We start from the raw sequence: 12,906 nt of genomic DNA, 5'->3' as shown, positions 1-12,906 counted from the left end.
GGACAGGAGTGTCCCTGCTCCCACATCTCCTGAGTTCTTCTCTCACTTCACCTTGTGTAGCTCCTTCTGTACATTCTAGGAGAGGATTTTTTCACAATCCCACTCACAATACACGAGTAGATGTCAGACCAAGCTGCCCATAAACTCCCAGGGCCTGTTTCTGGCTGGGGCCTTCTCCTCTGTAAGAGCAGAGTTAATCTGGAACAGCTCCATCAGTGGAGTTGTGCTGGGCTTACCTCTGTCCAAAAGCAGCATTAAACTGCCCAGGCAGCCTGTGTGTATCTCTGTTGGGTAAGTGGATGACTTGAGCAATGTTTAAAATTGTAAAATGTTAAAATTTCCACTGTCTGGGTTCTGGCGTTTCAGTTGTGAACATGAGATTTTTATCCATTTCTGGTTTAATTCTCAGCTTGCATGAATGGAACAAAGACTGTTTTAAAAGATAAAAGTAATAACAGCAAGCAAAGTGTGTTGAGTGATAGTGATAATTTTTTATTCTTTTGTAATTGAAAGGCAAACCATAACAGTTTATGCTAGTGCTTGGAGTTAATCAATTTTTACCATGCAAATCAGAAAAAGGGAGCATTACAGAAATTAAGTTAATAACTTCAGCAACAAAAATCCAAAGAACAGTTGTAGTACAATTATTGAAATAGGCTTTTGACAGCACAGAGCCCTGGGCCATCTTCTGTGTAAGTCACTGACTTGGCTGGGGTTTAGCACAGGCAGCCCAAAAGCCAGAACTGCAACCTGTCAACAGGTGATCTCTTAAGAAGTTGCAGATTTGTGTCTTCAATGGCATGAAAGCTGCTCTTTCTCACATGATGATCTGCTTGCTCCCCTTCCCAACCATCCAGAATTATTTGGATATTGACCTTTTAAAATGGAAGGCTTGTAGATGGAAAAGAAAATAATGTGCTCTAAATTAGAAAGTTTGCTAGAATTGGTCTGCACACTGAAAATTAATTTATCCAAAAAAATCTAAACTAAGTCCCTGCTTATATAATTAGCATGAAAAATTACTGAATTACAGTGTTGATAGGTATTGTGGAGAGCCTGTGCACCAAAAATGAATGATGGAAATATGCCATAAATAGTAAGAAGTGGAAAATCTGAAGCTATTCTCCACAACTTCCTATAAAACACATTGCCTGAAGCTTGTACTTCTGCTTCTTGGAAACAATTGTGAAACCATAGAGTGAAAGACACAGTGGTTGGCTGCATCACTGTGTTGTTCATTCTTCATCATTTAATCACATATGACATCAATAACAAATCAATTTAAGGTAATAAAAATCTGTAATACATGGGTTAAATAATTTCTGCAGTGGGTTGTGTAAAATGCACTTAGAGTGACAGAAAATTGTTTCAGGGGAACCAGATGATGAGAGTAATTACATGAATCTCTTGTGAAGCCCCTCCTGGTGGTGCTGAGGAAGGGAGAGCAGTAATGTCAGCTGCTGTCAGGTCAGGTGCAGGGTCACCCTGTCTGGAGGTCTGGCTGGTGCACATCCTTCCAATGGTCCTGTAATTCAAGGGGAGGCTGGCACTGGCTCCAGCCTTTCAGGGTAAGGAGGAGAAAGAGAAGGAATGAGCCAACACTCCCCAAGTAAACAGAAAAGCTGTGGCTTCTTCCCTTATGTGTCAGAGCGTTCCTGAGCTCAGAGGGAGCCTCTGTGGAGGAGAAACCACAACCAAGTGGCCTCTCCTGTGTAGTGCAGAACGTGCTCAGAGGTGCCCTCAGAGCCCAGTGCCAGAGAGCTGCAGGTGGGTGTTTGCTCCAGGGGTGCTGAGTCTCTGCTGGGCCATGGGGAAGATCAGGCTCCTTTTCTGAGGAGCTGGAGAACCTCTGGTTTCAGCTGTGGAGCAGAGCCAGGGCTGCTGCTGCAGGACAGGGGGGGACATTGTTAAATGGTGTCCCTTGGCCTGAGCTGGTTCTTCAGGGGAGCTGTTTGGGGTCTGGCTGCAGCCAGCCCTCCTCACCCTCCGCTCTGCTGCAGAGCCACATCTGCAAGGGCTGCACACAGCAACTGCATCCTCTTTTGCAGTAGTTGAACCCTTTTCTTCTCCTCTTGACTCTCATGAGTTCCTGGGAGATTTCCCATCTCTCTTGATTTTACTCTGCATTCCATTCCTGCATATTTTTTGGTATGCATCACTTAAGTGTCAGGGACAATAATGAAAGAAGCTGAAACTTGAATAAATGTTGCATGATCTTGCAAGAAACCATTTCCTATGGTTAAACTGGAAAGCATAAAATTGATTATTATTTTTTTTTACCATTACACAATCGTAGCCAGGGATTAACTGAAACTGGCAGCGTTGCTGCTGGAGTCATTTTTTCAATGTGGAGGTTACTCTAACATGTAATAGAGATGACAAGAAAATTGAAACCATATGATGGTCCAGGGAATGGAAATGGCATGTAGAGAATCTCAGTAAATTGGAATGTTATTGCTGAGTTCAGCACAAAGAGCTGTTCTGCTCAGGGTCTGGTCTCCCAGCAAAGTTGAATACCTGCCTTTAGCATCTCTGCTCCGTGGAACATTTCAAACCACCAAACACTGACAGCTTACAGAGCTGTACAGAAAACATCTTTAACAAAGAACTACAACATATTAGGTCCCTGAGTGGAGAAAGAAGGCGTTGAAATTCTATTTTGTTGGGATTTCTTTATGCCATGAATTCGCAGATCTTTTAAATCAACAATTTAGTAATTCCTTTGGGAATGTTTAGAGTCAATAATATCTATTTCATTTAAAATAAACTATCTGTTGGGTCAGACATCACATGATTTTATTAACATTTGAGTAATCAAGTGCTAGTACAAACCAGATTATTAATGTCAGATGCACATGATCCACTGGCCAGGGCTGCAGTTTCAGTTGATTCAGATTTTCCCTGTTACAAATTTTCATTTGGTTTTTTGAGGGGCTGTGTTGGAATTCCTGCAGGCAGGTGCCACTCACCTGATGGCCAGGGCAGGTCCCTCCTGTCCTGTGGCCACTCCTGCCATCAGTGCCAGAGCTGTGGGGGCAGAGCTGCCTCCTCTGCGCGTCCTCAGGCTGCTCTCTCCAGTAAGAACATGAAATAGTCTCCAGGGTTATTGCCACAGTTCTTCCTCCACTGTAGCCTGAAAGTCTGTGTCTCCAGTTTTGCAGAGTTGGGTGTTTTTTTCAGTGGTGCAATCCCAGAACAGCAAAAAATACCTGTATTTATATTATTTATTAACAGGCAGTAAATTGCTCTGTGTACCAGAACATGAATGCTACTGGTTTGTATCCCCCTTCCCGTGGTTCCCATCCTAAACTGTTTGCCATTGTTTTCTTGCACAGCCTCATGTATTTACAGCCCTTCCATTTGGTATCAGTTACACTTAATTTAAGTACCACTGAATTTATTTTCAGCTTTCTGCTGCGTGCTCTGCATTTGTAATTCTGCTCTTACTTGAAAATGATTGTGACAAATAGTCTCAGTTGTACTTTTTTTCCAGTATTGAATTGACATTTTTGATTGCATGTATACTTGGCAAAAGTCTCATGATAATTTTCCTCCTTATTTATTTTCTTATATTGTCCTATGCATGTGCTTGATGACCTTTCCTTCAAATAATTTTTGCTTTTCTCTTTTGTTTTTCATTTCTTTTCCTCATTTGCCTGAATTCCTGCTTCTCCCCTACTCCCCAACCTCTCCTGATTGATGCTTATTCTCCCTGGCCTATTCCAGTTCTCTGCCTCTGAAAGCTTCAAAGAATGACAAATCAAGAAGTTTGAAAAAAATCTCTCGGTAAGAATGAAAACAAGGTGACATCCTTTGTTGTCTCTACACCTAGCTCACCTCCAGCTGTAATCTGGGAGCTGGGACACTTTTGATTTTTCACATTGTGGGGCACTGGGAAACTCTACATTTTCTCCCCTAGTGTGTTCAGTTTTATAATGATGAAAAGTAAATATTTTCACTCAGTAAGACTGGGAGTCGAAACAGAGAATTCTGCATTTGCTAAGGCACTGCTTTGAAATGTCAGAGCCCCATTCTGCTGAGGAGGCAAAGGAGTTTAAACCTCTAGGGGTGAGCTGAGTAGGGCAAGCTTTAGGCTCCTAAAAGGGTGCTGGTTTCCTCTTTCAAAGAAGACTCTGATTTAGAACCTGTAAAATCCTTGGCATCTGTGCTTCCTTTTGGAACTGATCCTCTTGGGTTGTTCTGGCTGGGCCTGGCTTTACTCTAGGAATACTCAGAGCTCATATTTGTAAGTTGGTACTCAAGAGGTAGAAATGCTGATTACCTCTTTGTAAGCCCCTAAATTCCTGCTTTTTCTTTGCTTTAAATCCCAGCTTTCCTGCTCTATTAGGCTAAGTTAGTTTCTTAGGAGCATGAGATGACTGATTTATCTAGAGCAGGATTTCATCACAGAAGGTGAATGGGATGGTTAAACACTTTTGAGATGGTATAAAGAAGGTATAAAGATAGCTGTGGGGAGAGATGGCAGGGACAGAGCTTTCCCAGTGGTCCTGGATGTGTTTGAACCCTGCCTGCTTTGTGCTGTGCCCCAGGCTCCTCTCCAGTGCCTCAAACACTGCAAAGCAGGAGGAGGAGGCCTTTGGGCTCCCCAGGGGAGCTCTGAGACAGGCACAGAGCTCAGGGATGGCTCCAGCTCAGTCTGGGTCCTGAACCTTGCACCACACCAAACAGGGCCTTCTAAAGCAGAGCAGCAGGTAATTCCTCATGGTGCTGAATTAGCACTTGTTATTTTGGTTTGTTTTTATGGCTACCTCAGCCAGGTATATGTTACAGGTATAATCAGATTATAAAAGAGGCAGCAGTTGGCCCTCAAGGCATTTTTCCATAGACAGTCATCAGAAATACACTGTCTGTACTGGCCATGCCTTTTATGATGATGTTTTCTCAGTGTTTTTTAATCTGTTTATAAAGAGTAGGTGAAGCCTTTTGTCAGATTTAGTGAGAGACACATTACCACCATGTGTTAAAAGCACCCTTTAGGTGAGTAATTATCTGTATTGACACCAGACTAAGTAAAACTGGATGATCTATAAGGAGCAAAAACACACTAGAAGTAGAAATTAATTCAGATTACTTATTTTCCAAAGCCTTGATGTGATTGAGGGTTGGGCTGACAGGGGTTTAGCTGAGTGCTGAGTGTGCTGTTGTGTTGTTAAATGTGCTCTTCCTGCCTTGCAGAGAGTTCATCAGTTACATGAAGAGGTCCAGAACCTTTTATGCCTCCATAGCAGAAAGGCTTTGTGATGGAGACCTGGTGATGAGAGACAGCTCAACCTGCTGGAATGGAGAGGATGTTGTGGAAAGGTAAAGTTCTAAGTAAAAATTTGCTGGCATGGTGTAGTGGTTTTGGTTCAGCAATTAGAGATTTCACCAATTTTTAGATTTGCCAGCCAATGCACCAGTGACTGTGGTGGCTTCAGTGCTGGCCAATCACTTCCTGCTGGAGACAGGATTAGGGGAAAGGCAAAGCAGGCTCAAAACTTTAAAAGGGTATAAAGGAAATGTTGTTAACAGGAAATGTTGGGACCCAGGACATTCTTCTGACTGCTCTGGGTGATTCAAGACCCTGGCAAGGGGCTCAGAGACCTCAGCACAGAGTCAAAACCACCTGTGCCTTCAATTTTAGTCCATGGAAAAAAATATCAACTTTGTGTGAAGATTTACAAGTCACAAGAGTTTGAGTAGAATGATAGTTAATTTGTCACAGGGTGAAAAAGTAGAATTTTGGGGTTTTAGAATGGGGGTTCAAGAGGCAAGATGGAGGAATCTGGGTGTGTCCTGTTCTTCTTCTCTTTCTTCTTGTCCTGCATCTTCTGCTGTGATGGTGAGAAACAGCAACTAAAATTAAAAAAAAAGTAGTAAGAATCAAAACAAACCCTTCAGAACACTTCTCCTCCCTCCACAACTTCCCTGAACTCCTCCCATGCAAAACCAGGACAAATGGTGAAAAAAGGTCTCTTCACATCCTCCTGATGGTTCAGCAGCATTCTAAGGCACTGTTGCTGTAGGTGCTCTGCAGGGTGAAGAGGCCTTTCCAGTTTCCCAGCTAATTTTTTCCCCTCTGTATTTTATCAGTGTATTCCCCATCACCTTCAGACCCTAAACTGGAATATACACTTGCATTTCCACGAGCTAAACTTGTTGCTGTCATTTCTTTTATTCTGTATAACATGAGGCTACATCACCCTGAGGAGGAAAGAGATGTTTAGAACAAAATTCTGTCTTTACTATCACTGTCAAAGTATACATCAGTTTTTGCAGTGAGAGCTGCTTGGAAGTGTGCCAGTGAATGTTCTCCAAAAATTTCTTTTTCTCAAAACAGAGAAGTTCCATGGGATTGTGTTGGCTTTCATTGGTGTTTCTTTTTGAAGTGGATTTTGTGGTCAGTAGCAATTACAAAAGATAAAGTTCTAGAGTTGTTTTCTTGCTTTAAAACAGTTTTCATGGTCACAGGTTGGTTTGTTGTTTTTACTGAACAATTCCAATATGGAGCAAAGATGTGACACTCACTGTCTGTCCCGTTCATGGGGTTCTGACTCCCACACAGCTCTGTTGAGTTTTCTCATGTGTGAATAACTTCAGCTTAATTTCATCTGAGCTCTTTGGAGATAAATGCATGTCTAACACATCCAAAAATAATATTTCAATGTATTAAAATTAATTGTAGGGCATATGTTTTAATATTATGGCAACAAAGCAATCTTCCAAATATTGATGTGTAGTGATTGCAGTACAAGTTGAAGTTTTTACTGTAAAAGTAATGGAGAGGAAACAGGAAGAATATCAGTATTTCTAATCAATGTTTCCATATCAGAATCTCTTTTGCTTGTGGCATGTTGCTGGATGCACAGATAACTTTCAGAACAAACAGATTTCTGGCCAAAAAAAAAACCAAGAAAAGCCAAACAAACCCAAATATTTTCTGTATCAGTTTCCTGGGGGAGAAAAAAAAAAAGTTACTTTTAATTTTTATCTTACTTTGTTTTAAAAAAGCCCAAACCACTCAAATTGCTGATACACATGTTTTAGAAAGGCATGAGGGGGAAAGCTGTTGTTACTTTGCCAATCTGCAATTTTCCCAGAGCTGGAGACACATGAAACAAATTCAAGTTTGAAAGGAATGGGAAGCAGGGAAAAGACTAACAAGATCCCTCATATGTTGAATTACAGAGGAAAAATAAAGGAAAAAGAAAATCTAAACAGCCTATCCCCAAAGATGACAGCAGAAAAAAACCCAACCCCACCACCAAGCCTGTATATGTGTCTGTAGTTAACATATTAAATGGGCAAAATGGAAAGCTAAAAGGTTAAATTCATGTGTTTAATCAGACAGCTATAGATAGCTAGCTAAATATTATCATTTATATAAAAGAATATGTTTTTATAATGCAATATAGAATTTTTATATAATTTCTATATAATATAATTTTTATATTAAAATTTAAAAAATACATTTAAATTTTTAAAATTTATTTTAAGTTCTATATAGATGTATAGAATTTTAATATAATATTTATAGTATAATATATATAATTAGAATATAATGATAATAATTATAATTTATATAATTATAATATATAAATAGAATATATTTATATATTATCATATATAAATATTATTATAATTATAATAAAATATAATTATATTTATATATGATAATATATAAATTATCATATATATATATATATAAATATATTCTCTCCCAGTATTGGTTGCCTTAAGAGGGGGGGACTTTCTGGGCAGCCTGCAGTGGCACACAGCAGCACCCTGAGATCTGCTGGCACCTTCTGCTCCTTTCATCACCTCTTTTATAGGCTGGCCTTGGCACAGCTGGGCTTGGCACAGCCCTCCCCACGTGGCACATGGACCTGTCCTGCTGATGCCTGAAGGTGAATTCCCCTCTGCTCTCCCTCCCCTGCCAGGGCATTAAATATCAGCAGCAGTAAAGAGCTCTGAACTCCCCCCAGAGCCTTTTTACTGCCTGTGGGTCAGCAGATGGATCACCCATGGGTCTGCTGAGCTCCAGTCTGGGGTCACTGGGCTCTGGGCTGGCACTGCTGCACTTGTGTCTCCTCCACCCTCCTTGCCTTTCACACTGAGGGCTGAGCTTTATTTATTTAGTTATTATTTATGCTCTGTGCTAGCTGCCATGCCAGCTCTTCAGGAAAAACAAACTCGAGCTTTAAAAACAATTTGACACACAAATGCAGCCTGAAACAATATGAAATCATTACTCAGAAATGAGTAATAATTCATTCAGTTGGTAGAGAGGGCACTTGAGGTCTGATAAACAGGATTAGAGTTGTGCCTTTTAATTTTAGTTCAGTTCTTTGGATTTTGTTTCTCTTCTGGATTTTAGTTCTTTGGGTTTTGTCGTGTTTAAATCATTGTGTTAGCAGAAAAAAGATCTTTGAGCTGCCAGTTAAATACACCATAAAAAGAGATTCCCACTGGTTTGAGACTCTGCCTCTGGCCTGCTCTTCAGAGAACAGGAAGAGATGGCTTTGCTAGGAATCCTCCAGTGTCAGTTCAGGACAAAATTAGAAATACTTGCACTGGGAGTGCTTTCTTTCTCTTAATTGCTCTTTTGAACATCTTGTTCCTGAAGCAAGACTTCATGTAAGAAATCATCCATGCACTAATGAATGGTCTCAGCTTAATGATTGTTGGGCTGTAGCCATTTCTAACTTGGATCCTCCACAGAATTGTTGGATCAGAAGATCAAACTTTGATTTATTTGGAGTGAAGAAAGAAAAACCATTCTGAAAATCACTCTGGGCAGTTCTGTGTTTGTTGCTTCTCCATTTCTAGAAGAAATTTTCTGAGTTTCTAAATGAAGTGGTCTTTTTCTTAATGCCAGTTAGCTTGATCTGAAATGTCATTGTTGATGGTAGAAGTAGAAATGCTCTGCTGATCAGACCCAGCTTCCCATTGCACAGGAGTCTCCTCAGGTGTGCATGGGTGGATTTTAGCTACAATGGGTTGCTCTGAATGTGGCACACTTCAGGTTGGTATTGCAGAAATATTTGAGACATGGTGAAGTGTTCATTCTCCTTTCTCCATATTGGCTGTGGTTTTGTAGCACTTAAGGAGCTCAAGGGCATAAATTCACACTCCTGTCCCTGCAGAGTGCAGGTTTGATGTGTACTACCCTGATTGGGTGGGGAACAGGGGAAGAGATATTTTACAGCAACTGTTTTTGCACTTGGAGTCCCTTTTCCAGCAAACTTGGACATGTAAATGGTTCTTAAACCAGGTTGCCTGGAACAGAAAAGAAGGATGTTTTGTAACAGCTAGTGGGGACCCCCACTTCTTTTCCTTCCTTCTCTCCTTCGTTCCTTAACTTGTTTTTTTTGGGATTTTGCACTGAGAGGGGGGATTATGGGACACCTGTCCATGAGCTTGAACAGATCTTGTCATGGGTTGTTAGGCTCTCAGGGCCTGTGAGAGCTGGCTGAGGAAGGAAGTGGCAAATCACAGTGACTTTTTCTCAAAATGTGTTCCTTTAGAGACTCTCAGTTTTTATGAGTTTAGCACTTTCATTGTCCCCTTTCTCATTTCCTTAGGCTCTAGCAAGCAGCCATCTGGATATGGAAAACACAGACAGTCATTTAGCCTCAGCTCACTTAAAGCATGTCTAACTTCTGTTGTTCTCATGCCATCAGTGTAAACAATTTCTGGTGATCTCCTTGTGACTGTACACTGCAAAATGCAATCTCTCTTTTTGCAGCATTTTTCAGGTTTTAGGGTGTTTTCCAGGACTTGGGATGTTCTGTTGGTTTTTGTTCCTTTCTTCCTCAACACAAATTTCAAAAAGGTCAAGGCAGGTCCTCACCATGACCCATGTTGGAAAAAAGGTGTGAAGAAAAGTGACAGAAAGTCAGTGATGTTTGTACATGGTATCTAACCCACAGATACTTGTGTCAGACCATTTGGCTGGATTTCATCTTTGTAAGATAAACTGATAAATCTCTATGCTTAAGAACTTTGGTTTTTGTTGGTGAGGATGTGGAGCTCGTTTCTTTTGTGTTTTTTTAAAATGCAGTTATCAAGGAAAGACAATTTTAAGGATTCCAGTCCTGGAAACTATCCACAGATTGATCTCAGAGTAGGCATTTCATTAAATGTAATTATGTGCCACCTATTGGGAGAAAATGTAACCCCAGAAGGAGCAATGTGTTGAATTCTCCAGCCCCAGCTCCAGATGGGAAGTGAAGGTGAGTCAGGAGGGAGGCATGAAGGTACAGGGAGAGCCAGGAGCAGCTGTGGTACCACAGAAAAGAGCCCAGGAAGCCTGATGGAAAGCATGAGGAGCTCAGCCCAGGCCCTTGGGGAGGTTTGATGGAATGATTTGTGTCCTCCTGGCCTGGAGTGCTGAGGAGTTTGGGTGACAGATCCTGGTTGGCAGCAGATCCTGAGTCACTGTGATATTTTCTGAAAAATCCCTTCACCAAGATTTCTTCTCCTGGCAAGATGAGAAGCCTCAGCTTCTCCATGTTTTGCTCCTCTTGAATGTGGTCTGGAGATTGTTTATCCAAACATGTGAATTGTTTTTAATTAATGACCAATCACAGCTGTGTTGAACTGGTCTGTCACAGGTTTTTATTATTCATTCTTGTTAAGCCTCCTGATGTATCCTTCCTCTTTCTTTAGTATAGTTTTAGTATAGCATTTCTTTTAATATAATATCATAAAATAATGAATCAGCTTTCTGAGAATTTGGAGTCAAATTCTCATCTCTCCCCTTGTCCTGGGGACCTCCCAACCCCACAGTCCTGGAGCTCAGGCTGGCTCTGGTCACTGTGGAACTCTGCTGGCAGCTTCACCCAACCTCCTGCGGTTCAGCCTAGGGGAGCAGCACACAATTAACTTCCAATACTTTGGTGCTTCTCTCTAAAGGTGGATTTTATCCCACTTTTTATTTTCAAATTGCATTTTAGGTTGTGTTCTGTGCATGCTATAGTTACAAATGACTGAGATGTAGTGAAGTTCTCTGGATGACTCATGGAGACCCCACTGCTGGTTAGGAATGACCTGACTGTGTGAATCCTCCTGCTGTGAAATCCCACTCTCATCTTCCTTGCAGTGACTGACTTTCTCCTTTTTAGTTCATACTTTAGTTACTGTGATACATCCAGGCAATTGGAATGGAGGGGTTGGGTCAGTAGTTGAAAAGCATTTCTGTAAATGCAAATGGACATTTGACTTGCAAAGGCATTTTTTTGACACTGCAGCACTCAACATTTTCTTTCCAGTTAAGAGACTTGAACACAAATAATTAATTCTTGATTTCAGCACTTCTTCAGATTTGGTACCTACTCAGTGTCTGTTCCTTTGAGCAGAATTCATGAAAGAATAAATCTTGTCATTCAATCACCAGCTTGCTCCAGTGGGACAGTATTTTGCAGATGCAGTGTAACAGGGACTAATTTGATACTATCATAGTAAGAAAGGAAAGTTTGGAATATTTTTTACTGCATAAAATAATGGGCAGGTACTCTTTCTTTTGTATGCTTTTTTTTTATTTTTCAGAAGGAAAGAGCAGCCCTTATTTAGTCAAAAAACTGAAACTTTCCAATTAAAATACTACATATTAAAACAGTAGTGCTCCAATCATTTAAGCTCTTGTAACATGCACAATCTAGATATGGTTAAAGTCTGTGGGATATCTCCAAGATAAAGTTTATTTTATTGTGCAGAGTCCAGCAGAGTGACTTTGTACCTGTTCCTCTTAGGAAAGGTCACACTCAAAGCCCTGTTGAAAAGATAGAAAGTGCAACTCTTATCTGATCCTTCAGTCTGTCTTAGCCAATGATTCTTCCTGCAGGGAAGCAAAATTCATTTTCTTTCAATTGCAATGGGTATGCAATACAGCAATACAAACAAGAAGGATAAATCCTATCAAGGCCTGGAGATATTGGGCTGGGAATGTATTCTGCAGAATCTCAGTTAAATGAGATATCAGTGAAAGTGTTTTTAATACTGATACACCTAATCCTTTCTCCTAAAACTATAGGGCAGGGTTGGAACTGTGTGCCCTTGTCTGTTGGATAAAAAGGATTCCCATATGATGTTTGGATTTTGGTATTTTTCAGGACATTGAATTTTTGATTCTATTTCAAGTTGAAATTGGAGACTTAAAAGTAGCAGTGTATTTTTAAAAAGTAAAGTGAATTGGAAGTGGATTTTCTCATTCTCCTTTCCTTGTCCTGTGTCCCAGCAGTGATGAAACAGCATTTGTAGCAGGTCAATGGAAAAAAAATTCCATTAAATTCTGTGGACTTTGAAGCAGGAATCCATCAGTGTTGTAACACAGCATATCAAATAATAAATTTTACATTTTTCAAACAGAAGGGAATTACGTGAGGAAGGTATTGCTGAAATAAAACCTGTTGCTTAAATGCAAATCTTTTAGTGGAAATGTAAACAAAATTATCTGCATAGTTCTCCAACCTTCCTCCCACCTCAGTGTCTTGTTCAGTGGAATATCTCTTATCTCTCTGTGTGAAATAATTTAGATATGTGTTGAAATACATATCTATATCTACATACACATATATGCATACAGATATATAGATATATAGATATATATGCATACAGATATATTATATATGCATACAGATATATATATATATATATACATGGTGTTGCAAGCTTCTCTGTAACAGTTCTTGCTTTCCTGACAGATGTTTTTTGAGACAGAGAAGTAGAGATGAGTGGAGATGGCAACTGGATGAGAGTATTGGTGTTAACTGAACTGGGATATAGATATATATGGAGATATACATATATCTATATATGTACACACACATATATATGTATGTATGTATATATGTGTATATATATTTACACACACCTTGCAGTTTGATGCAAGTTTTACTGTGCTAG

The 12,906-nt window shown here is 40.2% G+C and overlaps 1 protein-coding gene across 2 annotated transcripts in view; it reads left to right on the top strand.

Annotated features, from left to right (window-relative positions):
* The window catches only part of LOC139594747 (glypican-5-like), a 381,452-nt gene that overhangs the window by 129,541 nt on the left and 239,005 nt on the right, over positions 1–12,906 (top strand). The window contains exons 5-6 of one of the 2 annotated variants that reach the window (XM_071437118.1): positions 3,727–3,786; positions 5,197–5,322. In XM_071437118.1, the coding sequence (XP_071293219.1) occupies positions 3,727–3,786; positions 5,197–5,322 (186 nt within the window). The remainder of the gene's footprint in view (positions 1–3,726; positions 3,787–5,196; positions 5,323–12,906) is intronic. The other variant, XM_071437119.1, reaches the window with a different exon arrangement.

Source organism: Agelaius tricolor, unplaced genomic scaffold (genome assembly GCF_023055355.1).
Source record: "Agelaius tricolor isolate 1412-34295 unplaced genomic scaffold, bAgeTri1.0.p SCAF_12, whole genome shotgun sequence".
NCBI lineage: Eukaryota > Metazoa > Chordata > Aves > Passeriformes > Icteridae > Agelaius > Agelaius tricolor.
This window is presented reverse-complemented; position numbering and strand designations above follow the sequence as displayed.